The 25402-nt window shown below is 59.9% G+C and overlaps 2 protein-coding genes and 1 non-coding gene across 4 annotated transcripts; 2 read left to right on the plus strand and 1 right to left on the minus strand.

Annotated features, from left to right (window-relative positions):
* Positions 1-3: 3 nt before the first annotated feature.
* Positions 4-6493, plus strand: RIN1 (Ras and Rab interactor 1). 2 transcript variants are annotated; one of them, XM_025879392.2, is made up of 10 exons: positions 4-623; positions 763-943; positions 1044-1158; positions 1259-1331; positions 1478-1569; positions 1692-2429; positions 2638-2943; positions 3230-3361; positions 3506-3657; positions 4586-6493. In XM_025879392.2, exons 1-10 carry the CDS (start codon positions 538-540, stop codon positions 5057-5059), a joined length of 2349 nt encoding a protein of 782 aa, XP_025735177.1. In that variant the 5' UTR covers positions 4-537; the 3' UTR covers positions 5060-6493. The 2 variants fall into 2 exon arrangements, with proteins under 2 accessions (XP_025735177.1, XP_073739538.1); XM_073883437.1 differs by lacking the exon at positions 3230-3361 and having other exon boundaries at positions 4586-6492.
* A 9093-nt stretch (positions 6494-15586) lies between these two features.
* CD248 (CD248 molecule) lies at positions 15587-18195 on the plus strand. Its single transcript, XM_025879011.2, is given in 2 exon segments — positions 15587-17653; positions 17655-18195. Coding segments are annotated over 2 exon segments (2328 nt in total). The 5' UTR covers positions 15587-15589; the 3' UTR covers positions 17919-18195.
* A 4864-nt stretch (positions 18196-23059) lies between these two features.
* LOC112829862 (small nucleolar RNA SNORA18) lies at positions 23060-23189 on the minus strand. The gene has a single exon (XR_003209778.1). It is a non-coding gene; the product is annotated as a small nucleolar RNA SNORA18 (small nucleolar RNA).
* Between the last annotated feature and the right edge of the window lie 2213 nt (positions 23190-25402).

Below are 25402 nucleotides of genomic sequence, written 5' to 3' on the forward strand. Positions count from 1 at the left end.
CAACAGCATCCTTTCTCCATGGCAACCTGAAATCCCAAAACCCAAGTTAGGCTCAGGACTGAGTCATCTGTGACCAGTAGGGGGTGCTCTCCCACCGGGCTGACCCCAGGGCCACGCACAGATGAGCCATTGACCGCAGACTTAAAGGTACCCCGAGGGCCAAACTGGGGCCTGGGGGACCCAGATGGGCCCTGCTTAACCCCTTCCCGCCTGCTTGTGTGGTTTGAGGAGGCCGGTAAGGCTCCGGGATGCACCGTGTGGAGGTGGCGGCCCCACAGCTGGGGCTCTCGGAGGGGCGCTTGCACGGACAGAACCCCTGCCCCCTGACGCTGGGCCCAGGACAGAGAGGAAGCGGGCTCGGCCCGGGCTGAGTGGACACACAAGAGTTAACTGGTGGGGCGTGACAGGGCGAACCGCCCTCAGGAAGTGTTACTCACCGCCGGGAATGTGAGCGCTCTTGCCTCGGGGGCTGGATTCCCTTCCTGAGTCCTGGGAGAAACCGGGAGAAACCAGGAGAAACCAAAGGAGCTCCCAGCCATGGAAACCCCTGGGGAGCCGGGAGCTGGACCCCTCGGAGCCCCCAGCCTGTCCAACTCTGCACCTGGGCGCCCGGAGAGAGGAAAGTTAGTGAAGTTGGAAGGGCAGCCTGGTGGGGCGGGAGAGGTGGCAGAGCAGGGTCCGTCCCAGGGCAGAGGAGGGGGAGAGGGTGAAGGAAGGGTCCCACCCCCTGATCCCTTGCTCAAGTCGGCCGCCCGCCCGCAGGCCAGCCGAGGACCCGCCGTACGACGTGCCCGGGGCCAGTGGGCGGCAGGCGGGCGGGCCCCAGCGGCCTGGGCGCACGGTGAGCCTGCGGGAGCGCTTGCTGCTCACGCGGCCCGTGTGGCTGCAGCTGCGGGCCAACGCCGCGGCCGCACTGCACGTGCTGAGGACTGAGCCCCCGGGGGTGAGTCGTGCCCCTGACCCCGGCACTGGCCGGCGGGGGGCGGTGGGGGGAGAGAGGCCGGACACGGAGGTGCCGAGGCTCCGACCCCTGTCCTTTGCAGACGTTCCTGGTGCGGAAATCTAACACTCGCGGGTGCCAAGCCCTGTGCGTGCGGCTGCCCGAGGCCAGCGGCCCCTCCTTTGTCTCCAGCCACTACATCCAGGAGAGCCCTGGGGGTGAGCGGGACTGGCCTGGTTGGGGGGGGGGGGGCTGGAAGCCGTCAGGGCCAGGCGCAGGGGTGTTTCCTAGAGAACGACCGCACTTCTCATCCCTCAGGTGTCTCCTTGGAGGGCTCAGAGCTCATGTTCCCAGACCTGATCCAGCTCATCTGCGCCTACTGCCATACCCGGTGAGCCTGGCCACAGGGTGGCTGGTGTCCGTTGGTCCCAGCTCCCTGGGACAGTGTGTCCTCCCAACCCCTGCAGGTCCTGTCAGCCCCCAGAGCCCTGAGCATCCCTCACACCCCTGGCTTTCTGTTTCCCTCTCTGGCCTCAGGGACATCCTTCTCCTCCCACTCCAGCTCCCCAGAGCCATCTGCCAGGCAGCCACCCACAAGGAACTCGAAGCCATCTCCCATCTGGGCATTGGTAAGGGCTCTTTTGCTACCCATTGCACAGATGGACAAGCTGAGGCCAAGAAGGAAAGGGAAGGCACGCGGGCACATGGCACCCTCCCCAAACCTCCCTGAGGCCCCAATTGGTTTCCCTAGAGTTCTGGAGCTCCTCCCTCAACACCAAGGCTCAGCTGGGCCCGTCTGAAGGCCAACTGCTGCCCCGGCTGAAGCCCCGGTCCCCGCAAGAGCTGGACCAGGGCACAGGAGCCGCCCTGTGCTTCTTCAATCCCCTCTTCCCCGGGGACCTGGGCCCCACCAAGCGGGAGAAATTCAAGAGGAGCTTCAAAGTGCGTGTGTCCACGGAGACCTCCAGTCCTCTGTCACCACCTGCCGTGCCACCTCCCCCAGTCCCCGTGCTGCCAGCTGCAACCCCCAACCAGACAGAAAGCTTACCCCCTCGCCAGCTTCTGCGAAGGGAGAGCTCAGTGGGGTACCGTGTGCCAGGGGGCGCCAGGCCCAGCCTCCCCCCGCTGCCCTCCCTCCAGGAGGTAGACTGCGGCTCCCCCAGCAGCTCGGAAGAGGAGGGGGTGCCGGGGTCCCGGGGAAGCCCAGCGACCTCCCCCTGCCTGGGCCGCCGGCGGCCCCTGCTTCGGTCCATGAGCGCTGCCTTCTGCTCCCTGCTGGCGCCCGAGCGGAAGGTGGGCCGGGCAGCTGCGGCGCTGACACAGGACCGACACACAGCCGTGGGCCAGCTGGTGCAGGACCTACTGACCCAGGTGCGGGCTGGCCCTGAGCCCCGGGAGCTGCAGGGGGTCCGAGAGGCGCTGAGCCGGGCCCGGGCCATGCTGAGTGCAGAGCTGGGCCCTGAGAAGCTGCTGCCGCCCGAGAGACTGGGTGAGACCCCAGGCCTGGGCTCCACAGGCTCAGCTCGCCTCTCCCCTCCCCTGTTAACTCCAGCTCTTCCCGTTCCCCGCCTCTCCCCCTCTTCTCCTGTCTCACCGAGATTCCTCCTCCTCTTCGTCCCTCTCTCTCCCTGACCCCGTCCCGGGGGCCCCTATTCGCGCCCCAGGTTCCCCTGACCCTGCCCACCTCTCCTCTGCAGAACACATCTTGGAGAAGTCGCTGCATCGCTCCGTGCTCAAGCCTCTCCGGCCCATCCTGGCGGCCCGCCTGCGGCGCCGGCTTTCCGCCAATGGCTCCCTGGGCCGCCTGGCCAAAGGCCTCCGCCTGGCCCGGGCCCAGGGCCCTGGAGCCTTCGGGTCCCACGTGAGCCTGCCCTCCCCGGTGGAGATGGAGCAGGTGCGCCAGAAGCTGCTGCAGCTGCTCCGGGCCTACTCTCCCAGCGCCCAGGTCAAGCGGCTCCTGCAGGCTTGCAAGCTGCTCTACACAGCCCTGAGGACCCACGCAGGTACGCCCCCTCCTGCCCCCCTGCCCAGTCAGAGGCAGGCCCCCCAGAGATTCCAGAATGGCACAGCAGGAGGGGGATGGGTCCAACACTCCCATCTCAGAGATGGTGCAACCGAGGCCCAGAGACTGGAGCATCCTCTCCCCAGCCCCTGTCTGTGGTTGCCATAGAGACCACATCACTCCAGGCCCAGCAGGTGGCAGGGAGGGTCAGTGTCTGAGACACGGAGTGGACACCCGACCCTGGAGCCCCAGAGGAGTCTGAAGTTTCCTCCTCTACCACCCCCCAGGGGAGGGCGCAGGGGCAGATGAGTTCCTCCCACTGCTAAGCCTTGTCCTGGCCCAGTGCGACCTTCCCGAGCTGCTGCTGGAGGCTGAGTACATGTCGGAGCTGCTGGAGCCCAGCCTGCTCACGGGAGAGGGTGAGGGAGCTCCTCCACGTGCCACCTCCCTGTCTGTGTGGGACTGGGGTGCTTAGGGGCTGCATGGCCCCCAGGAAGTGGTGGGAGGGTGGCCAAGTGTCCCCTACCCCCAGCCTGAGCTGCATTCTTCCCCTTGTGTCCCAGGCGGTTACTACCTGACCAGCCTCTCGGCCAGTCTGGCCCTGCTGAGTGGCCTAGACCAGGCCCGCACCCTCCCCCTGAGCCCCTCACAGGAACTACAGCGCTCCCTCAGCCTCTGGGAGCAGCGCCGCCTGCCTGCCACCCACAGCTCCCAGGTAACAGGGCCTCCACGCCAGCCACCCTGAACCGCCCAACCCCTGGGGCGCGGTGGGGGTGGCGGGGTTCTGGCACCATCCTGCATAGTCCCCTCCTTTTCCTAGTGAGACCTGGCAGGGGAGAGGCTAGTCCTACATCACCCTGTCACAGAAGCAGCACCCTGTGTGGACGTCCAAGCCTAGCTTTTCTTGAGAGGGATCCATGTGCTCTAGGGGCTCAGCCCTGCAGCTTGATAGAAACTCGGAATTGGGACCATTATTATCCCATTTTACAGAGGAGGAAACGGAGACATGACATGGAGGGGGAAAGGGACATGGGTGGCAAGCTCCAGCCCCAAATCCTGGCTTCTGGCCCCCAACTGGGGCTCTGCCCTCCCCTGGAGTGAGGCTCCCAGCCTGTGCTCCCCTCACCCTCCTCTCCATCCAGTCAGGGGACCCTTCCTAGCCTTGGTTAAGAGTTTAGACCCTGTAGCCAGATGCTGGCTTTAAATGCTCGCTCTGCTCCTTTCTATTTCCAGGAGCTTGGGCAAGTCACGTAACCTCTTTGTGCCTCGATGTCCTCATCTATAAAATGAGGCAACAGGACTTATCTCCTGGGGTCAATGTGTGGATGAAATGAGTGAATGCAGGACAAGTGCTTAGGGCACGGGGGAAGGTTCCGAGGCGGGTTGTCAGGCTCCAGAGAGCTGCTGGGGCCGCCCTTCCTGCCAGCCTGCAGCTCTGACTCACTAGCCAAGGCAGATCTCTCCTTCCCTCAGAGCCCCACTTGCAGCTCCACTTGTCCAAAAAGCTTTCGTCTCTTGGCTGTACCCCTGGATTTATACCACTGCACCCTGTCCCTGCAAAGCCTACCCTGGGACTTCAAGCTTTGCAGCCAGATATAGACCAGGCAGGATTGAGCTCTTGCTTTGCTTCTCCTCCTACACAGCACCTCCTCCGAGTAGCCTACCAGGACCCCAGCAGTGGCTGCACCTCCAAGACCCTGGCTGTGCCCCCAGGGGCCTCGATTGCCACCCTGAACCAGCTCTGTGCCACCAAATTCCGAGTGACCCAGGCTGACACATTTGGCCTCTTCCTGTACAAGGAGCAGGGCTACCACCGCCTGCCCCTTGGAGCCCTGGTCCACAGGCTCCCTGCAACTGGCTACCTTGTCTATCGCAGGGCGGAGCGGCCTGAGACCCAGGGGGCCTCACCTGTGGCCTCACCAGAGGACAGCAGCGGGGAGCTAGAGGCAGGGGGCAGGGAGGAGGAGAAGGGGCACGGGGGAGATGGGGACATCGAGGTCAAAGCTGGTCCTGGGGACAGCAGGGGAGAGTCTGAGACCATTGCGGAGAGGGCCAGGGGGGCCCCCGCTCAGCCAGGGGGGCCAGAGGCTGAGGGAAGCCGGGCAGCAGAGGAGTAGCAGGAAGTGGTCAGAAGGGTCATTTGGGACAGAAAACTCTGAGCCTGCTGGGAAGGCCTTTCAGAGCTGTCAGCCCCACCCCTCGCAGGCTTCCCCACCCCAGGCCACTCCTGCGTCTGCCATCACCTCCGTCTGACACTTAGCCCTTGTGATCACACCTGCTGGGGTGGTGACTGGCCTGGCTGCATCTGGAACACTGGAATCAAGTTGAGGGGGTTTGAGGGACCCCAACCATGGGCTCAGGCCCTTTGCCTCTCTCCCTTCCCTCCCTGCTAGAGGCCAGCCAGCCTTCAGTGCTGAGTGTGCCCAGCAGGGGACAACCCCAACAGGAGCCCAGCCTCTGGCAGCCCCTCCCGGCTGGGGTCTTCAAGGCTCTGAAAGGCTTCACCTGCTCCTGGGTGTCGGGAGGATTCAGGGAGCCAACAACGACTCAGAGCCCAGGCCAGCCGTAGCCCAGCTGGAGGACTGGCAGCTCCAGACTTCAGTGTTCTGGAAAGAGAGGGTGCAGTTCTGCCCTGCCTTCTCCCACAAGTCCCCTGGTTTCTCTGCACTGAAGTCTTCTGGACCTCACAAGAGCTTCTCGGCAGGCTGGGCATGGCTTATTACACACCGAGGTTTGGGAAAGTGACTCCTAAGATATGAATCGCACAGCCGGCCATTACAGGTTCCCGGCCCAAACCAGGTGTCAGGCTCCAACTAAGCGCCCTTTATTCTAAACCACCGATAGATTAACCCTAAGGGCCCTTCAGCCCCAAGGCAGGGCCTAGAGCGGGGATCCAATGGAGGGAAGAAAATGCCAATAATGACCACAAGGGGGTGCGCGTGGCCCAGGAAGTGGCCAGTGGGTAATTCCGAGGGGCGTGGGCGTCTGCAGGTCGGCCGTGAGGCAGATGGTCAGAGGCCCCGTGCTCTTGCAGCCGCCGGGCAACCCGGGGTCAGTGCAGGGGCCAGCACCGCCGGCCCTCAGCTCCCTTGGAGTCGGGGACCTGGGTGAAGCAAACTCCAGGGGTATCACTCCCTGGGAAGGAACTGTCCCCTGATGGAAGGAGAACCCCAGCCAGTCTCTGGGGCACTCCCTCAGGTGCTGAGCACAAAGGGACATCAGCCCACATGTGAGACAGACATGACAACTGGAAGGTAGAAATCCTGGACACTGGGATTTCTGACAGTCCAGAGACAGATACCACCAAATTTGGGGGCAGGGCTCCCAAATGTTTCTCTAGGACCACCAGCAGCTCTGACCTCCCCACTTCCACCCCCAGCTCCACGCTTCTTGCTGGTAGGCAGTCTCCCCTTCTGTATGTCTTTCCTCCCTATCCCACCCCCACCCCCCAGGGCCTTGCCCAGCACTGGGCACTGCATAGGCACTCAATAAATGCTGTCCCCTGATTGGAGTTTGATAAATAAGAGTGAAGGGCAGTGAGGTGGGGAGCTGGGAGGTTAAGTGGGGGCCTGGGTTCTGGGAACCAAACACAGGATGTCTCAAGTTCAGTTCCAGAGGAAAACCTAGAACGGTTGCCAGGGGTGCTCAGAGAACCCCGGATGTGGAGCTGGTCTCACGGGAACCGGGACAGGCAGAGGCTTTTGAGCCCCTTCCTGGGGGCCTCTGCAAGCCTCTCCTAACCCCTTGCTGTGCTCAGTCCCAGTTCCAGGCTCTGGGAATTTAGCACCCCCCCAGCAGTGGCTTCTCAGAGCACTGCTGGGCCCTGCCTGCTACTGAGCCTTTTGGTTTTTCTTCTCAAGACATTGTGCTTGGTCAGGGGCCAAGGCCAGGTAACTCAGCAGGATTGAGGGTCACCATCCGGGGGTGGGGACTCCGAGCAGGGCAGGCAATGATAGGCCCATCTAAGTCTGATCTCATCCCCATTTTACAGATGAGCAAACAGGCTTGCCCAGGGAAAGTGGCTTAGTACAGGGCAAGGAGCTGGGACACCGGGTTCTGTGGAGCTTCGGGATTCTGCCATCCTCCAAAACAGAAGCGCTCATTTACTCATCCTCTCAGGAATTATCGACTGTGTCCGAACGGACCAAGGACCAAGCAGCCCCAGCCCCAGCCAGAGGGAAACAGGCGTAATCTGGCAAGAACAGCGCGCCCTGTGCATGCGTCGGGATTCGCCGCTGCCCCTCCCTCACGCTGCCTCCCACCTTTGGCCTTCTGGAAGAGGAAGTCACGCGAGAGGTGCCGCACCTTGCCCAGCACGCAAGGCTGACGAGCAGGACTGGAAGGCCGGCGTTCGGCTCGCAAGCCGCAGCGAGGTCCCTTCCACGCTTGGAAATGTTGCTCTTTGTTGCCCCTCACCCCTAGAGGCGCCACAGCTCCCTGTGTGAGTTTATGGTCTGTCTTCCCCACTGGGCCAGAGCCAAGTCAGCCTTGTTCGCCTGTAAATCTCCGGGGCCTAGAACAATGCGTGGCCCGGAACTGGCACTTAGTAGATGGATGTGGAATGACTGATTCGGGAAGACGCAGCCTAAACAGTTCCTCCGAGTTCCTGGGGCTGGGGCGGCGCATTCTCCATCGCTGCCGCCAGGGGGCGAGCATGCCCGTTCCCAGGCACATGCCCGGCCCCCTTCTTGCAGGAGGCCACCCAGGAACCCCGGGCACTCGGAGCTCCTACACCCGGCCAGGTGCCAGGGTGCGGAAGCATCCCCGCAGTGGGGCCCTGGGCTCGTCCTGCGAACAGGAGTCCTGCCAACAGAGGTTGGGAAGGAGAGCCGGGAGCCAGGGCCTGTGGAGTGGCGCGAGAGGGGCCCTGGGAGGGGTGGGGAGAAAGGCAGTCGTTGAGACCCACACCACCACCTTCACTCACCGCCAACACAGAGCATTTAACACTCTGCCATGGTCTTGTGACCCATGTTCGCCCCCCTCCAGTTTAACACACAGAAACATCTGGACTCCTGTTTGCACACAGAATTTGTGACATCCGGTAGGCTCCGGTCATGTGCGGAACACCTGGGCAGCCCCAGCATTAACAGGAACACTCAGAGTGTTGGGAACACCTGGAGACTGTTAGTCCCTCATGCCCTGCGGGATGGGACACGGTGACACACACACGGGCCCCTCCTCTGAGCCACACTCTGACAGACATCCCCAGATCTGCAAGCTCACAGACGTTCCCTCAACACCCTCCCTGCCTCTCGGGTTCAGAGTGTGACTCGGTGACACACATCCGTGGGGACAGGCTGACACAGAGACGTGGTGAGTGCTACACAGGGATTCGGCGACATACACCTACCCGGGTAGCACCGCCAAGTCCCCCCCTCAGACACGGTATGTGGGCTTGCTTCTCACGCTGCACAGGCATAGGAAGTATACACACGCGCACACGCACACACAGGCGCACACACAGGCACAGGCGCACACGCACACGTGCGCATACACGCACATACTTTCATACTTCTGATCATGTAGAAGAGGTCCCAGCCCTGATCCCGACTTATCTCACTCCAGCCCCAGCCTATCCCAGCCACACTCAGCCATTCCAGGCCATGGTGGACCCTGGTGGGGGCTGGAAGTTGCTGAGAAGACCCCCGTGGGGGGTGTGGTAACCCCAGTAGCCAGGAAGGAGGCAGAGTCCGGCAGTACTGGGCGGGGAGGCCTGAGCTCATCAGATTCCAGCCTGAGTGATTCACGGGAAGAGCCTGGGGAGGATCTGGGAGGGTGGGGGTAATGACCCAGGGGCTGGGGCTTTGGGGGCCTGGGTGGGCTTCCCACTAGAAAGGATCTTGGGTCCGGAGCAAGCCTCTAGTCTGGGAGGGGGCTTCCTGAAGGGTGGCCCAGCCTGAGGGGCGTCTGCTGGGTCTGGCCCCTGGGAGGGCCTTAGGACAGGAGCTGAGCCCACAGGATGAGACAATCGGCCCCTCCCGCCCTCCCCACCCGGGGCCTGGGCCCCTGACCCCACGCCTTCCCAGCCCCAACAGCTGGGTGTCTTTAGCACGGGTTAGGCCAAGGGTGGGGGGCAGGGGTGGGGTGACCTTCACGGCCATCTTGGCCCCTTGGGCCCTCAGGCCGGCAGCCGGAGTGGACCCCAGAGGCCCTGAAGGACTGGACCCGGCTGGCCCAGTCAGGGCTGACAGGGTTACAGACCCTGGCTGCCCTGCCAGGCGAGGCCTCTTCCAGAGAGCCAAGAACACACGGCTGTCCCAGCGCCAGGGATGTTTTCCTGCTGAGATGGAGCCCTCTGCTCCTGCCACCTCCTGAGCCCCCTGCCTCCCTGGCTTGGGCTGATGCTCAGAGGACCCGGCTGCTCCTGCAGGGTGACAGGAAGAAAGGATGGGGCTGGAGGCAGGACGGGGGTTGCAGGAAGTGCCTTTCTTGGAACTCTGCACCAAAATAGCCTGTTCTGTCCCCACTCTAGGTCTCAGTGTCCCATGGGGGCGATAAGTGTCACCAAGGAGACCCTCACCAGGGAGGGGCCTGAGCTAACCTTAATCAGGCTTTGGCTCACCACCCCCCTCCCCTCTCCTACCCCCACTGGCCCCCACCAAGCCTGCCTCAGGCTCTGCTCCACTTTGAAGTCCTAACATAAATATGTCTGCTTGGGTTCCCCTTCCTGGCCTGGTCACAGCCCCCAGACCTGGCTCCCACCACAGCCAGCCCTGGGGGTGTGTGCCGGGGGAGAGGAGGGAGACCTGGACCACCCAGGGAAGGGGGTGAGCCAGAGATGCTGGAACAGGAATGGGGAGACAGGGGGCAGACACCAGAGGCGGACAGGGAAGATATGGAAGTGGGCAGAGAACAGAGAGACAGACCTGAAAAACCAAGAAGGTGACAATCCTGAGGACAGGAGAGGAGACAGAGACCCCCCAGAGAGTGACAGGAGCGCTGGAGACGCCTGACAGCAGAGAGGGAAGAGAGAGGCCGAGAAACAGTGCGAGGGACAGTGAGACCCCAGAGGTCCCTGGGGCAGCGAGGGGGCAGGAAAAGAAGGGAAAGTTCCAGGGTGCAGGTGGAGACGGGGCTGCTGACACTGGGGTAGCAGAGGGAAGGACACAGGGGCTAACGGGGTTCCCAGCATAACAGGATTTGCAGTGCTGAGACCAGGAGAGTCCCCAGCAAACTGGGACAAGTTGGTCACCCTCGCTGGCAGGCTTCTGGCAGATGCCTCAGGGACCACAGAGTCCCCACCCTCACAGCCAAAGAGCAGCAGAGGAAGGACAGGAACAGCAAAGGTCCCAGCTGTCCCCTCCTGGGATCCCCAGACTCAGGTAGTCCCTGCTCTGCCTCCACTCTGTGACCCGGGGCAAAGCCTTGTCCCTCTCTGAGCTGAGAGGACACTGAGCAGAGCGGCAGGGCTGGGCCCTTCTAGGTCTGCGGTGGGCTCCAGGACGGCCATCCTTGTGGGCAGATGTGGCCAGATGTTCAGGCCAGGCATCTGCCAGGAGAGGGACTGGGCCCCCAGCTGTGCCCAGGCTGGGCGATCCAGGGGAGCCCTATGTTTCTCCCCTCACAGCTGTGGGCGCAGGTGTGGGCCTGTGGGGACACACACGCATCACCCAGCTGCGTGGACCCTCAGCAATGCCAGCCCCGGGCAAGCACACACACTCACGTGCACACGGGCGTGTACAGACACCCAGGTACACCCACCAGCACACCCCGTCTCTCTCCGCATGGACGCCACCCCCCAGCCCCCTCCAGCTGTCAGAATCCCTTACCCCCAGGGACCAGGCCTGGACACACCCCTCCTTCCCGGGCCCCACCTCCCCCCAAGGCTCTCCTCCTCCCACCCTGTCCAGTCCCCAGCACCCCCCCCTTCCTGCGGTCTCTCCCATCCAGAAGCACACAGGGTGCGGCACCAGCACGTGGGGAGGGGAAGGAGGCCAAAATGGCTGCCCTCCCCACTTCGGCCCTGGGACCTCTCCCACGTCCCCTCCTGCAGCTCCCACCCAAGACCAGGCGCCTCCTGCCCACCAGTTGGCCCTTCCTCCTGAAGAGCCTGAAGGCTGGGGTGGTTTGGGAAGGATTTAGAAATGGAGGGAGGTGGGGGGATGGGGACAAAAGACAAAGGAGGGAAGGAGGTGATTTGTACACAAAGCAATGTGCTGGCTCAGCAGGAGGCTGTGGCAAGGCTCTAGGACGCCTGCCCAGGGGGCGCCCCCCAATCATACTCAACCCCCCCATCCTGGCTGTTACACTGGGCTCTCTTCAGGCCAACCCCTCTGCAGGCCGCATTCACCCCCACCCCCACGGGCCCACACATTGCATCCAAAACCACTGTCTGGCCTGTCCCAGTAGCTGGAAGACAAGGCTCCTTCTGGGAAAGTGGGCTTCCGTTCTCAAGCCCGTCTTGAGGTGAACTCTCACCATAAGGGCCACGGTCAGAGCAGAGAACTCCAGCCTCCTAACCCACACTGGGAGCAGAGCTTGGTGTCCCAAGCTGTCTCCAGCCCTGCTAGGAAGACACCATGGCCTCGGGTCCCAACCAAGAAGACAGATTGGGGTACCAAGGAAGCATCACACATGATCCCTGCTAGTGGTAGTCCGAGCGGTCCTGCCCTCCTGGACCACACTCCTACCGATCCCGAGTCGCATCCTGAGCCCACCATCCATCGTGGTGTGGCGCATTATGAATTAGCACTTCTGCCTGAATCCCTGTGGCCAGCCATGCCTCTCAACATCTTCTCTCGTCCGCACACCGTACACTTAGCCATCTATCCATCCATCTACTTACTCCTTCCTCCATCCATCCATTATCCCCTGCATCCACCCATTCTCCTACCTCACCGCCCTTCCACCCACGTGCACATTCATGCGTTCACCCATCTATCCATCCACCCACCCATCATCCAAGCATTTACTGCATTCTTTAGCATCTTCTCTGCGCTAAGGGGGAAGCAAGATGAGTCAGGCTGAATGGGACTGGCAGAAAGAGTAAGACCGCAACCAGCCCCTCTCTGTCCCCTCACCCCCAGATCCCTGATGCTGTGCCACTGCTTCCCCATCCTGACTAGGGTAGGAAGTTCCTAGGCTACCTCGACTCCATCTCTCCCAACCTGGATGGAAGCAGGGGAATGCTAGGCACCCAGGTGCAGCTCCAAGCCGCATTCTCCACCCACAAAATCCTTAGTTTTGTTGGGGTCAGAGGTGCCCCCGCTCATCTCTACCCCCACCCCCTCCTGGCTCAGCAGTCCCTCTACTTGCAAGTCAGCCCAGCCAGACCATCTGGAATTTGGCCTTTGACCCTCTTCCTCCTGCTTCTCTTGCCTGCCCCCCAACCCCTCACTCCAACTGAGTCTGGAGTCCTGACCTCTGATCTGACCTGCCTACTCGCCAGACGGCTTGCAGCCTCCCCTCAGACGCCCCAGCACGGGCCATTGCCCGAATCATGACTGGGCCCGCCACACCCTTGGATCAGGCTCTGGCCAGCCCCTAAGGAGCCTCCAGAGGCTGCCTCCCCCAGCCCGGCCCGCCCTGCTGCCCGGCTCTCCAGCCAGCTCCCTCCCCTCTCCCAGACTATTGCAACAACCTCCAGTCCCCCCTCCACCCACCACACACCAGCCACAGGGAACTCCCATCATACCTCTTCTCCAGGGCCCCCGCGATGGAGGCCAGTCTTTTAGGGGTAGTTTACCTTCCAAGCCAGGCCCCTACGCCCTTTCTGACATTCCCTCTTCACTATTTACGGCCTCTCCAGACGTCCCTCACTCCAGTGGAGTCCTTTGTACTCTCCAAAGGCATCTTGAGCCCCCCACCTCAGTGCTCTGTCCAGGCTGTGCTTTCTTGCTGCCACGCCTCCCCCCATCCTCACTTCCTGAGGCCATGCCCAGGTCTCAGACAGGGCTGGACGGCTCCTCAGGGCACCACAGCAAAAAGAGAATTGGAACGGAAGTCAGGCAGCCTTGATTCTAGTCCCAGCCCTGCCACAGACTAGCTCGGAGACTCCCTGGGCCTCAGCGTCCCTACCTGCAAAAAGGTTTGCTGATTTCCAGGGATCTCCCAGTGCTGAAATGGTCTGACTTCTGGGGAAGGCTGGGCAGGTGTGAGGAGCAGGTGGGCTTTGGCTCCAGATAGCATCCTGGATTCCCCCAGCATGGCCCTGGGCCAGGTTCTTCATTTATCTGAGTCTTATTCATTCATTCATTTGACAGACCCTACTGAGCAGCATCGATGGGCCAGGAACATTCCAGGGTCTGGAGATACAGTAGGGAACAAGACAATGACGCTGCCCTCATGGAGCCCATAGTCTCCTAGGGCAAGAGTTTTTTGGGGGGGGGGGGGCATAACATTCAGCAGTGTCTGGAGACGTTTTTGATTGTCCCAACTGGAGGGATGCTACTGGCCTCTAGGTAGAAGCCAGGCATACTTGTAAACATCTTAAAATGCACAACGCAGTCTGTACAAGAGGTAGATGCGGACCTGGTAAGTTTCACATACAGCTGAAGCCAGAGTACTTGGAGCAGAGGAGTGAGTGGGAGTGCGGTAAGAAGTTTGGGGGCAGACCACATCAGCCTGGAGGCCATGGCCAAGATGTTAGCCCATCTTCTGAGTGAGATGGGGGCCCAGAGGGTTCTGAGCAGGGGAGTGACCAGATCTGTCTTGGGTTTTAAAGGGATCCCTCTGGCAGGATGGAGAAGGCAAGACAGAGACCAGAGGAGAGGCCGTTGCAAGAATCTGGATGGAAGGGGACAGTGGCAAGGGCCAGAGGTGGGTGACAAAGAAGGTGGCGAGAAGCAGTCAGATTGTGGATCTATCCTGAAGGTGAAGTCAACAGGATTTGCTGAGAGATTGGAAGTGGGGTGTGGGAGAAAGAGGGGTCAAGGATGATCTCAAGGCTTTGGGCTTGAGCCAAGGGAAGGACGCACTGCCCCATATTGACTTTCCTCTCATGAGAAGGGGGATCATTCTATACATTTCACAGATGTAGACCTTAAAAGAACGACCTTCCAGGCATATAGCAAGCGCTTCAAAAGCCCTCATTCTCAGGCGGACTGTCCGGGTGGGCTGGGCCAGCCCTGGTACGGTAAGGTGATTAGCAAAGCTGCTCTGGTCTCCACCCCCGACCCAGAAGATTTGCTCAGAAGACTAAGGAACATTTGCCTCATACTTTGCAGCTGACAAAGCGTATTTACCAACGCGGAGAGCTGTGACACAATAGCCCTGCTGAGCTGAAAGGCCCTGACACATAACCCCATTTTGTAGATAAGAAAAACGGAGACCCAGAGAAGGTTAGTGACTTCCCGGCGGTCACACAGCACATCAGTGGCAGAGCACTGAGGGACAGAGCCTCTCCTCCACGTCCCCCCCCCCCCCCCCCCGGCTCAAACTTCTGCTAAGAGTGCAGTGGGTGTTCATGGGTTAATCTGACAGCCAGCTCCCCAGGGACCATCCTGGATGATGGGCTCAGTGCACATGCCTCCAGAGGCCTCCAAGAGGGGCGGGCAGAGGACCCTGGCCAGGCCCACACAGCAGCCTCTGGGGGCAGGGGAGGCTCCACACATGTGACGCCTGTGTCACATACACATGTATGTGTCATTGTGAGCTTCATGCCCATACATGGCCTCTCCCCAGCCTGTCCCCTCCCAGCCAGCCCTGCTCACCCTGCCTGCAGCCTAGCCCCTGCCTGCCCCCACCCTCCCACCCCCACCCCCACCCCCGCCCTCATGCACCCTGCCCTTTTGCAGCAGGAGCCCAGAGAAGCATTTCCTGTTTGGGGGCTGCCTCCTCCCCCTCTAAGCCCAGGTTCCCAGGGCCCCAGGCTGAGCAGAGGTGAAGGGAGGGCAGCCCCCTGCCCCTCCTCCTTCCCCCCACACACCCGGTCCAGCTGGAGCCAGGAAGCTTGGGGGTGGGGGGAGGTTGAGGCAGGAGTTTAGTTCATAAATGAGGGTTTGATGATACCCATGCCTGATGCCTGCGTGCTCAAGGTGGATTCCATTCAGGGGCTGCACGTGAACGTGAGGGGTGTCTTGTGTAAGGGCAGGTAGAGTGCCGCACCACTCACGTATGTGCGTCCGAGGGGGTTAGCGTGTCAGAGCATGTACCAGTCTGGGATGATGGGACAGTGTGTCAGGAGAGCGCTCCTGTGTGGGGAGAGGAGCACACACACACACATGTGTCATGTGAAGGGCATGAGTCAGAGCATGTTTCCACATGTATGACGAGCAGGTGGGCCCTGAGACAGTTCACAAGTGCGATGAAATCGCTGTGTCCAGACTGGATCTCGGGCAAGTCTGTGGGAAGGGACCTCACCCCACCGCCAAGAGCCCCAGACTGCCGGAATTTTTCTGAGGGTCTTCCAGCCTCCTGGGCAGGCGTGTCCCCCCTCTTCTCGACTCCCAGTCAGCTAGCTGCGCCTCCCCACCCCCCCCACTCCCACCCTCCAGCCCCCCCCCCACCTCTGCCCCCCGCCCCACCGCTTCCTGCTCCAGCGGCCCCGGGGGAGCGGGAGCCGCGAGCTGGCAGCGGCCCCGGCCCACTCCTTACAAGGCCTGAGCCCGGCCCAGGCCCGCCCCCCGGCCCGCCTGCCAGAGGCCCCGGTCCCTCCCCCTGTCAAGAGCGGCCGCGAGCCGGCCCTGGGCCAGTCGGGGGGCATCGCGATGCTGCTGCGCCTGCTGCTGGCCTGGGCGGCCGCGGTGCCCACGCTGGGCCAGGCCCCCTGGGCAGCCGAGCCCCGGGCCATCTGCGGCCCCGGCAGCTGCTACGCGCTCTTCCCTCGGCGCCGCACCTTCTTGGAGGCCTGGCGGGCCTGCCGCGAGTTGGGGGGCGACCTGGCCACGCCGCGGACCCCCGAGGAGGCCCAGCGTGTGGACAGCCTGGTGGGCTCCGGCCCGGCCAGCCGGCTGCTGTGGATCGGCCTGCAGCGGCAGGCCCGGCAATGCCAACCCCAGCGCCCGCTGCGCGGCTTCACGTGGACCACAGGAGACCAGGACACGGCCTTCACCAACTGGGCCCAGCCGGCCACAGGGGGCCCCTGCCCGGCCCAGCGCTGCGCCGCCCTTGAGGCGAGCGGCGAGCATCGCTGGCTCGAGGGCTCGTGCACGCTGGCCGTCGATGGCTACCTGTGCCAGTTCGGCTTCGAGGGCTCCTGCCCGGCGCTGCCGGACGAGGCGGGCCAGGCAGGCCCGGCGGTCTACACCACGCCCTTCCACCTGGTCTCCACCGAGTTTGAGTGGCTGCCCTTCGGCTCCGTGGCTGCCGTGCCGTGCCAGGCTGGCAGAGAAGCCTCCCTGCTCTGCGTGAAGCAGCCTGAGGGTGGCGTGGGCTGGTCTCGGGCCGGGCCCTTGTGCCCGGCTGCCGGCTGCGGCCCGGACAACGGGGGCTGCGACCACGAGTGCGTGGAGGAGGTGGACGGTCGCGTGTCCTGTCGTTGCACTGAAGGCTTCCGGCTGGCGGCGGACGGGCAAAGCTGCGAGGACCCATGTGCCCATGCCCCGTGTGAGCAACAGTGTGAGCCTGGCGGGCCACAGGGCTACAGCTGCCATTGTCGCCTGGGTTTCTGGCCGGCCGAGGATGAGCCGCACCGCTGCGTGGACACGGATGAGTGCCAGATCGCCGGCGTGTGCCAGCAGATGTGTGTCAACTACGTCGGCGGCTTCGAGTGCTACTGCAGGGAGGGCCATGAGCTTGAGGCTGATGGCATCAGCTGCAGCCCCGCTGGGGCCATGGGTTCCCGGGCTTCCCAGGACCTAGGGGACGAGTTGCTGGATGACGGGGAAGATGAAGGGGATGAAGAAGCTGAACATGAGGCCTGGGAGACCTTTGATGGTAGCTGGACGGAGGTGCCTGGGATCCCATGGATGGAGGCCACGCAGCCGCCTGACTTTGGCCTGGCCTATAGACCTAGTTTCCCAGAGGAGGGAGAGCATCGGATGCCCTACCTGGACCCCACCTGGCCACCCCCACTTAGTGCCCCCAGGGTCCCCTACCACTCCTCAGTGATTTCTGTCACCCGACCCCTGGTGGTCTCTGCCACACGCCCCACGCTGCCTTCTGCCCACCGACCCCCTATCATCTCTGCCACACGCCCACCCCGGGCCCCTGCCCCCGAGCCCCCCATGGTCCCTGCCAGGCACCCAGCTTTGCCTCCTGACCACCAGTTCCCCATGATCTCAGCCAACCATCCAGATCTGCCCTCTGCCTACCAGCCCCCGATTATCTCTGCCACCCGCCCAGCACGGCCCCCTGCTCACCAGCCCCCGATTATCTCAGCCAAATATCCTGAACTGTCCCGTGTGTTTCCAGACACCCAGGTCACTGATACCCAGACCACCGCTCATGTGCCCCAAATCCCTGCTAACCATACTCCTCTGGGTAACACTTTCAGTGCCCATCAACCCCTCGTCACCCCAGATGTCCCAGCCCACCAAGCCCAGGCCACCCACCTTCCCATTACCTCGACTGTCCAGCCTCCCCTGACCACTACCTCCAGATCCCCTGTGCTCCCTGCCCATCAAGTTCCTGGGTCTTCTGCCACCCAGCCCCCAGCCCCCGACACTACCCTCACCTCAGAGCCCCCTCAGAGCCCCACTAACCAGACCTCATTCACCAGCCCTACACACCCCCATTCCAAACCCCCACAAGTCCCAAGGGAAGGTGCCCGTGATGTCAAGGTGGCCCCCTGGATGCCCTCAGCAGTGCCCACAGCAGGCCCAACAGCCCTGGGGGGGGGAGGCCAGTCCAGCAGGCCACAGCCGGAGGGATGACCGGTGGCTGCTGGTGGCACTCCTAGTGCCCACATGTGTTTTCTTGGTGGTCCTACTTGCACTGGGCATCGTGTACTGCACCCGCTGTGGCCCCCACGCACCCAACAAGCGAGTTACCGACTGCTATCGCTGGGTCACCCACGCTGGGAGCAAGGGCCCAACAGAACCGATGCCCCACCGGGGCAGCCTCACAGGGGTGCAGACCTGCAGAACCAGCGTGTGATGGGGCGCAGCCCCCCCTCTGCAGGGTGGGGGGAAGGGGCGTGCGTTGGACACATGGCTCAGGCTGCACCAGGGACCCATGGGGGCTGCCCAGCTGGACAGAGGGCTTCCTGCTCCCCCCCCGGGCCCAGCCAGGCTCCTTTCTCAGTCAACTACCAGACTTGACTCTTGGGAACTCTGCTCCCCGGCCCAGCACTCACGACAGAGGAGACACCGAGGCCCCCAGGACCTCAGGGGGTGGGTGCTGGGGTCTTCTCCAATAAACGGGGTGCCAACCTCACCCAAAGTTCCTGACCCCCATTGATGTCTGAGGGGAGGGTCTGGGAGGACTCAGCAAAAAAGAGGGGAACTTCCTTCAGCTTGTCTGGGCCCCAAGGAAATAAGGTAAGACCCTTTAAGGGAGGGTATGCTTCAGAGATTCTTGGGTAAACAGGAGCCCAGAGAGGGCAGAGCCTTGCCCAAGGTCACACAGCGAGCCCAGGAGTGGGAGGTTTGGCATGGAGTTTCATATTTGTTCCTCTTTTTTTTTTTCTAAGATTTTATTTATTGGGGCGCCTGGGTGGCCCAGTCATTAAGCGTCTGCCTTTGGCTCAGGTCAGGATCCCAGGGTCCTGGGATCGAGCCCCACATCGGGCTCCCTGCTCGGCGGGAGGCTTGCTTCTTCCTCTCCCACCCCCTCTGCTTGTGTTCCCTCTCTCGCTGTGTCTCTGTCAAATAAATAAAAATAAAATCTTAAAAAAAAGATTTTATTTATTTATTTGACAGAGAGAGAGAGCATAAGCAGGCAGAGTGGCAGGCAGAGAAGCAGGCTCCCCGCGGAGCAGGGAGCCTGATGCGGGGCTCGATCCGGATCATGATCTGAGCTGAAGGCAGCCGCTCAACTGACTGAGCCACCCAGGCGCCCCAATATTTGTTCCTCTTTTTACCAAAACTCCCAAGAAAGTGGGGCTGAAAATGGGGGAGTGTTCTAGAATGAGGGCTTCTGCTCAACAGGAGCCATATTGGGATTTAGGAGTCAAAGTTAAGCTCTGGGTCTGGTGATTTTGGGGAGTGAAGGGTATCTAGTGGGTGAGCTTCTGTCTTCTGGTACTTGCCATCCCATCCCCACAGGCTGCCCAGAAGTTGGCAGCTGGGGCCCAGGGTCACTCAAGGTTGCTGCCACTCCTCTGGGTTATAGGTGCTCTGAAGGTGCCCCTCCTCCCTGCTCTGGGGAGGAGGTGGGAATCACTGCCTAGCAGGCTGGGATGGGGAGAGCACGGAACCTGGGAGAGCTATCCCATCTCCAGCTCCCTTGGCCAGCTTCTGAGCAAGGCCTGGGCCACATTTTGCCCTTCTCCATGTGGGTGGTGCTGGGTCAGAGAAAACCCAGATCAGAGCTTGAGCAAGTTGCTCAGTGCTGAGGTGTCCCATGAATCCAGAGGGGATGGTCAAATATCACAGTCTGCGGGAACCTGGCAAACTCCTTCATCCTGGGCTCACTGCCTTGGGGACCAGGAAAGGCGGGACCTGGGCTGGGGAGGCTCCGGTTCCCAATGCCTCTGTAATTTTTCAGTTGCAGTCTCTAAGGAGCCTCTAATTAGGACGGAGCAGAACCACCACGACCACCCAGACAGGAGAGGAGGGGTGCCCTATACCACCCTCTGGCCCCAGGGCCTGGGCCTGAGCCGGGCCCCAGGGGACCGGTAGAGGAGGGGCCAGAACTGGGGACGAACCGGGGGCCGTGGAGGCGGTGGAGGGAACGCTATGCACCGCCCCCGGTCCCCGCTCTCATGTTCCCCTAACTCAAACCAGACGCCCCCGCCAGATCCTGCCCAAGTGTTTAACCTCGGAGACGCCGCTGGAGAGATTCAATGCATGAGAGTGGAGTCGCGGGGTAGCCTGGAGGCCTGGGTCTGAGAAGGAGGTCTGGGCGCAGCCTGGGGGGTGACAAAGCCTGCCAGGATGAGACAGACTGGAGCTCCCTCCTGAGACCCTGGGCAGGGGATCCAGAGCACCCTCAGGGCAGGAAGGAGTTAAATGCACTGCTGTCGGAGGGAGGGGATGGGAGTGGGGAAGGGGGCCCAGAGCCGGCTCTTTGTCATCCCGTAATGAGCAACAGATGCGGAGCTGCGTGCGGGCCTAAACAGACTGCTTCCCAGGCCAGAACCCCCGCCTGCGCCCAGCCTGGGCTCCGCCCAGACCCGGAGCTGTGTCTTAGGCTCCGCCCATCGACTCTCCGACCCCTTCTCATCCAAGCGCGAACCTCGCCAGCAGGCGGATGCCCTCACTATCAGACAGATCCCGCCTAGCTACGAGCCACGCCCACCCACTACTGTCAAAGTGCCCCTCGGGAGCTCTGCAGAAGCCCCGCCCACCAAAGCCACAAGCCTCGCCCCCTGCCAGCTCAGAGATTCTCGCAGAACCATTGCCCCGCCCCTCTGCTCTATCAGCTCCGCCCCGGCCGAGGCAGTAACAGTGGCTCCGCCCACCAAGGCTATAAGCCCCGCCTCCTCAGGGCGGCTCGCGCAAACTGGCAGTTATTAGACCCCGCTTCCCGGAAGTATAAACTCCGCCCAGAGTTTACACTTTCTCCTCACGCCGCGTTGCGTGCCCCGCATAACAGAACCACAAGCTCCACCCCTCCTCGGAGCCGGAGACCCGGTTCACGAGTGCAGGGAATCCCGCAGAGACCCTTTCTCGGTCCGGAACAGCTGCAAATCCCGCCTTCCAGGAGGTTACAGGTTCCCCTTAAGCTCCTCTTCAGGCTCCGCCCCCAGTTACAAGTCCCGCCCATTCACAGCGGTTCAAATCGCAGGGGCGGGGCCCCTTGCTGGGAAAAGAGCTCCGCCCACGTCTGGCTAACACTTTCCCTGCACACTGAGGTAATGGCCCACCTACAGAGTCCTCGGGTCCGCCCACTAAGGATACTCACAAACTCCACCCTGACGATCCCTTAAGTCCCGCCCACCCAGAGCTCCTCTTGCCGGCGGCATCTTGCAAAAGAATCTGCCCACGCAGAGAGCGTAACCCAATCTCTTCTCTCAGGCTCCACCTACTGTGAATGCATAGCCACGCCCATCTATAGGTTCCACTTTCGCGGGAATCTGGGGCCCGGGACTCCCAAAGTCGCTCACCGCCTTCTGAATATGCTCAGACTAGTGTGGATCCGAACTCCGTGTCCCTGACCAGGATGCCGCGAACCCGGCCCTGGCACCCCGTCTCCTTCCCTACTCACGGTTTCTGGTCGCCTAGATTGCAGGTTCTCTGGAGGGAGCTCTGAGATGAGTTCGAGAGCCCGACGGGAGGCGTGGATGAATGGGCCTTTGGCGCCACCTGCCTTCGGCGCCTGGGCTTGCAGGCACCGCGAACCTGCCCCTCTCCCAAAGCACCTTAAGGCCCAATAAATACTTGCTTAATTTATTAAATGTTCGTGTTATTCAGATATTGGCCGCTTCGGCAAATATTTGCCCCCCAGCAAAACAGCAGATCCACTCGCATGGGTCCTCTGTCGTATTTGGAAGACCCCAAGGGGGTCTTTGTTAGCTGAAGAGGCCCCCGCCAGTCTTTACAGCGCCTGCTGGGACTTTTGCTGCACCTTGCCCACGAACCCCGTTTCCCAGGGGCGAAAGCACGGACTCTCACCTGAATCCTTAGGGCTGGGTCCTCCCCGTCCCCAACTAGTGCTCCAAAGTGTGGACACCTTCCTTAGAGGTGTGCCTTTGGCAGGAGGGAGTGAGTTTGGGCTCACAGACCCTCATGTAGAAGCTGAGAGTCACAGGTTTGGGAGCAGGATTGATCTCAGGGCAGACCTCTTTATCAGCGCTCATCACTACATTTGCCAATATTCGCCTGCTCACTCCCACACTAGACTGGGGCTCCAGGAGTCCAGGACACTCTGCAGTTCGGTACCAGGGGCTCAATGTAATGTTTTTCAAACATTACTGGGACAGACAAGGCTTGTGGCTTTGGTGAAGGGGGCAGCACTAACATCTACTGAGTTCCGGTAGGTACCAGCACCCAGCTGGACACCCTTCACTTCCTGCATCAGGCATTGCTCCCAAGCAACTCAAAGTCTGGGGAATAAGATGCTTTCCAGATGGGATCCCAGTTCTGGCGCCCTGGCCACTATGAATGGGAGTAGGGTTTGGTGCCAAATAATAATGAAAATAATACTTAGAATGCTGGCAGCAGCGATTGTCTGCCTCATCCTATTCTACGGGCTTTACATGTCTTTACCCACTTGAGGACCAGAACCCCCATGCAGTGAGTGCCACTCTCACCATGATTTGCAGATGAGGAAGCTGAGGCCACTTGCCCAAGTGCCTTGCGTCAGGCCATTCACCCTATTTGACCAAGTTAGTAAGTGGAGGTTTGAACCCAGATAGATTCTGTGATCCCCAATCCTAGAGGAGCCAGTCCATTATGATAGCCATGTCTCTGATTAGAAAATGCCCACCTCCCAGGAAACTTGCCTTTTTTTTTTAAGTCAATACATTTTTATTTAAGGAATTTTACGTGATTCTTTCCACTGCCAATCATCGTAGTTCCTCCCAAGTCAGAGTCATAATCTTCAAAATAGCCCTTTTAAAAAGAACTTTTGTTCAATCCACAGTTGTCACTGTCAGTTCACAATTCTCCACGATCGGCTTCTTTGATCTCCACTTGGATATGGACATACTTCAGAAATTCCCCACCTATAATCTTTGGAATCCAATTTCTTTACTTTAGGGCCACATTTAGGGGAAGAGTAGATGGATCTTTCTGGTTCTCAATTTCAGGCACTCTCTAAACATGAATAAGTTCAAATCATATTCACCCCTGAACGATCACACCCTAGAATTGTACAGATTGTTGGGATACGTCAATACCTAAAACTTAAAATATTTCACTGCAGGGCACCTGGGTGGCTCAGTCGGTTAAGTATCGGGCTCTTGGTTCTGGCTCAGAGTCAGAGTCTCATGAGTCGTGGGATCATGACAGGAGCCCCCCTGCCCCCCCGCCCCGCCTGTGCCAGCTCTGGGCTCCTCTGGGAGTCTGCTGGAAGATTCTCTCCCTCTGCCCCTCCCCCTACTCGTGCGTGCATGCTCTCTCTTAAATAAATAAAAATTTTAAAAATAAAATAAAATGCTTGACTGTTAGGCCTTTCGCACAGCTTTAGCAGATAGATGTCTTGTAGTTCTTTCCCACAGATTTAACATGTAGTTCTGTGAATTAAGGAAACCACACATCTACTCTATGAGGCATTTCCAGTGATGTAGGTCTACAGAGAAAGCCCCACTGGGACGAACTCAACAGGGGGAGCTTGCTTTTACCAAGGAGACTGCAAGGTGTACACTCCTGGGCTGATCAGGCTTTGATGATACTGGCAGACAAGGCATTACCTGTGACCATGTGGAATCCAGACGAGGGGTCCAGTCCAGGCGCAGTTTTAGGGCATCTGGCAGTGGCCAGGCTTTAGCATGGTTTTGGTGAGTTAAGGGATTTCTCTCTGGGAGGCAACTAGTCGTGGCTGAGAGCAGGCATTCTGCACCAGACAGCCTTGCTTTGATTCCAGCTCCACATCTCGAGGGCTGGGGAGCCTTAGGCAGGTCCTCTAATTGCTCTCTGTTTGTCTCCTCCTACGAAAATGGGCATACTAGAGTAGCCACTCTAGCCACAATAATCTGTCTGAGAGAAGAAAGGACTCATTAGGAGGAGAGTCAAGGTTTGCTGCTGGAGGCCAGTAAAAAACTTCAGGGTGACTGCCCAGACTTCTACAAGAAGTGCTGTCTGCTTTAGCTGGCTCGGGAGAGCCCTGAAGACAGAGTCCAGAAACTGATCGTGGGCGGGGGCGCCTGGGTGGCTCAGTCGGTTAAGTGTCTGCCTTCAGCTCAAGTCAGGACCCCAGGGGCCTGGGATCAATCCCTCCGTTGGGTTCCCCGCTCAGCGGGGAGGCTGGTTCTCCCTCTCCCTCTGCTGCTTCCCCTGCTTGTGCTCTCTCGTTCAAGTAAATAAATAAAATCTTTAAAAAAAGAAAAAAACAAAACAAAACAAAACACCTGATCATGGGAGAGCTGAATCAGCACAAGATGAAGTCCCAAACCCACCAAATCCCTATAGCAGAGGTTCTCAGTCTCCCTTGGTTCGTGGTAGCCTCCATATCCTGAGTACCTCAGTGGGTTTTTCATGGCGCTCCTGGGCCAGAAACATGCCTCACAGTTCCATTTAATAAATATGAGAAGTACTTGTATTTTTTAAAAAGATTTTATTTATTGGGGCGCCTGGGTGGCTCAGATGGTTAAGCATCTGCCTTCGGCTCAGGTCATGATCCCAGTGTCCTGGGATCGAGCCCCACATCAGGCTCCTGGCTCAGCGGGGAGCCTGCTTCTCCTTCTGCCTCTGCCTCTCTCCCTGCTCGTGCTCTCTCTCTGTATCTCTGTGTCTCGAATGAATAAATAAAATCTTAAAAAAAAGGAAAATTCTGACTTTAAAAAAAAGATTTCATTTATTTATTTGAGAGAGAGAGAAAGAGGGAGGGATTGGAAGGAAGAGCATAGGGAGAGGGACAAACAGACTCCATGCTGAGTGTGGAGCCTGACGTGGGGCTCGATCTCACAACCCTGAGATCAGGACCTGAGCCAAAGTCAAGAGTCCAATGCTTAACAGACTGAGCCACCCAGGCACCCCCAAGAGGTATTTGTATTTTAATACCTCAGTAGTCATTTGAAAGAATAATACACATACATTGAAAGATGGAAGCATATGTTTATTCTTCAGTAATCACAATCACTTGCTAGGAGGATATGTGTGCCTGTTAGGCACTGCACAACTTTTCAAAACTTGGAATCAGATTGGACGTCGCCACTTTCATTTCCTGTTACACACTGACTTTCCCAATAGTACTTGCTTTTGATCACGGCAGCTGCCAAAAACCCAGATTCACAGAGATATTATGTCATCAAAAGGCACGTAGTGCAATCCAGTGTTGAAACTGTGAACTGCCTCAAGCTAGCAGTCTGCCAGTTGTCTGACAGATGTCGGGTATTTCTGTGTTTCTCTCAAAGTTTTATAATATTTTATGACTTCCTGTGAGTTTGCTGCAGTGTGGCAGGCCCTACATCAATGGAAAGGTCTTGTTGACAGCTGTATCCTCATGGAGGACACTTGGAGAGCCGGGAGGAAGGTTCGGGATTGGGGATGCCTACACCCCTTCCCCCCTTTCTCTACTCTCCTGCCAGGTTGGCCCGGGGTGGCTGGTGATAGGGTAGAAACGGAAACCAAAATGGGCCTGTGGGTGCCGTGCAAAAGTCAGATTGGGAAGACAATGTCACATCCAGGATGAATGATGGAAGTCAGCGAAGAGCATGCAAACCTGGAATTTGGGGGTGTGCTACCAGGCAGGAGAAAGGAACTCTTTGGGTCTTGACACATGGATTGTCTTGGGGGGTGCTCAGGGAAAGGTTGATTTTCTTGCTCTAACACAGACATCTGGTGGCAGCTTTTTCCAGAGGGTTCGCTCCAGCCTGG

Source organism: Callorhinus ursinus, unplaced genomic scaffold (genome assembly GCF_003265705.2).
Source record: "Callorhinus ursinus isolate GAN/ISIS: 27379988/994484 unplaced genomic scaffold, GSC_fseal_2.0 scaffold51, whole genome shotgun sequence".
NCBI classification, from domain to species: domain Eukaryota; kingdom Metazoa; phylum Chordata; class Mammalia; order Carnivora; family Otariidae; genus Callorhinus; species Callorhinus ursinus.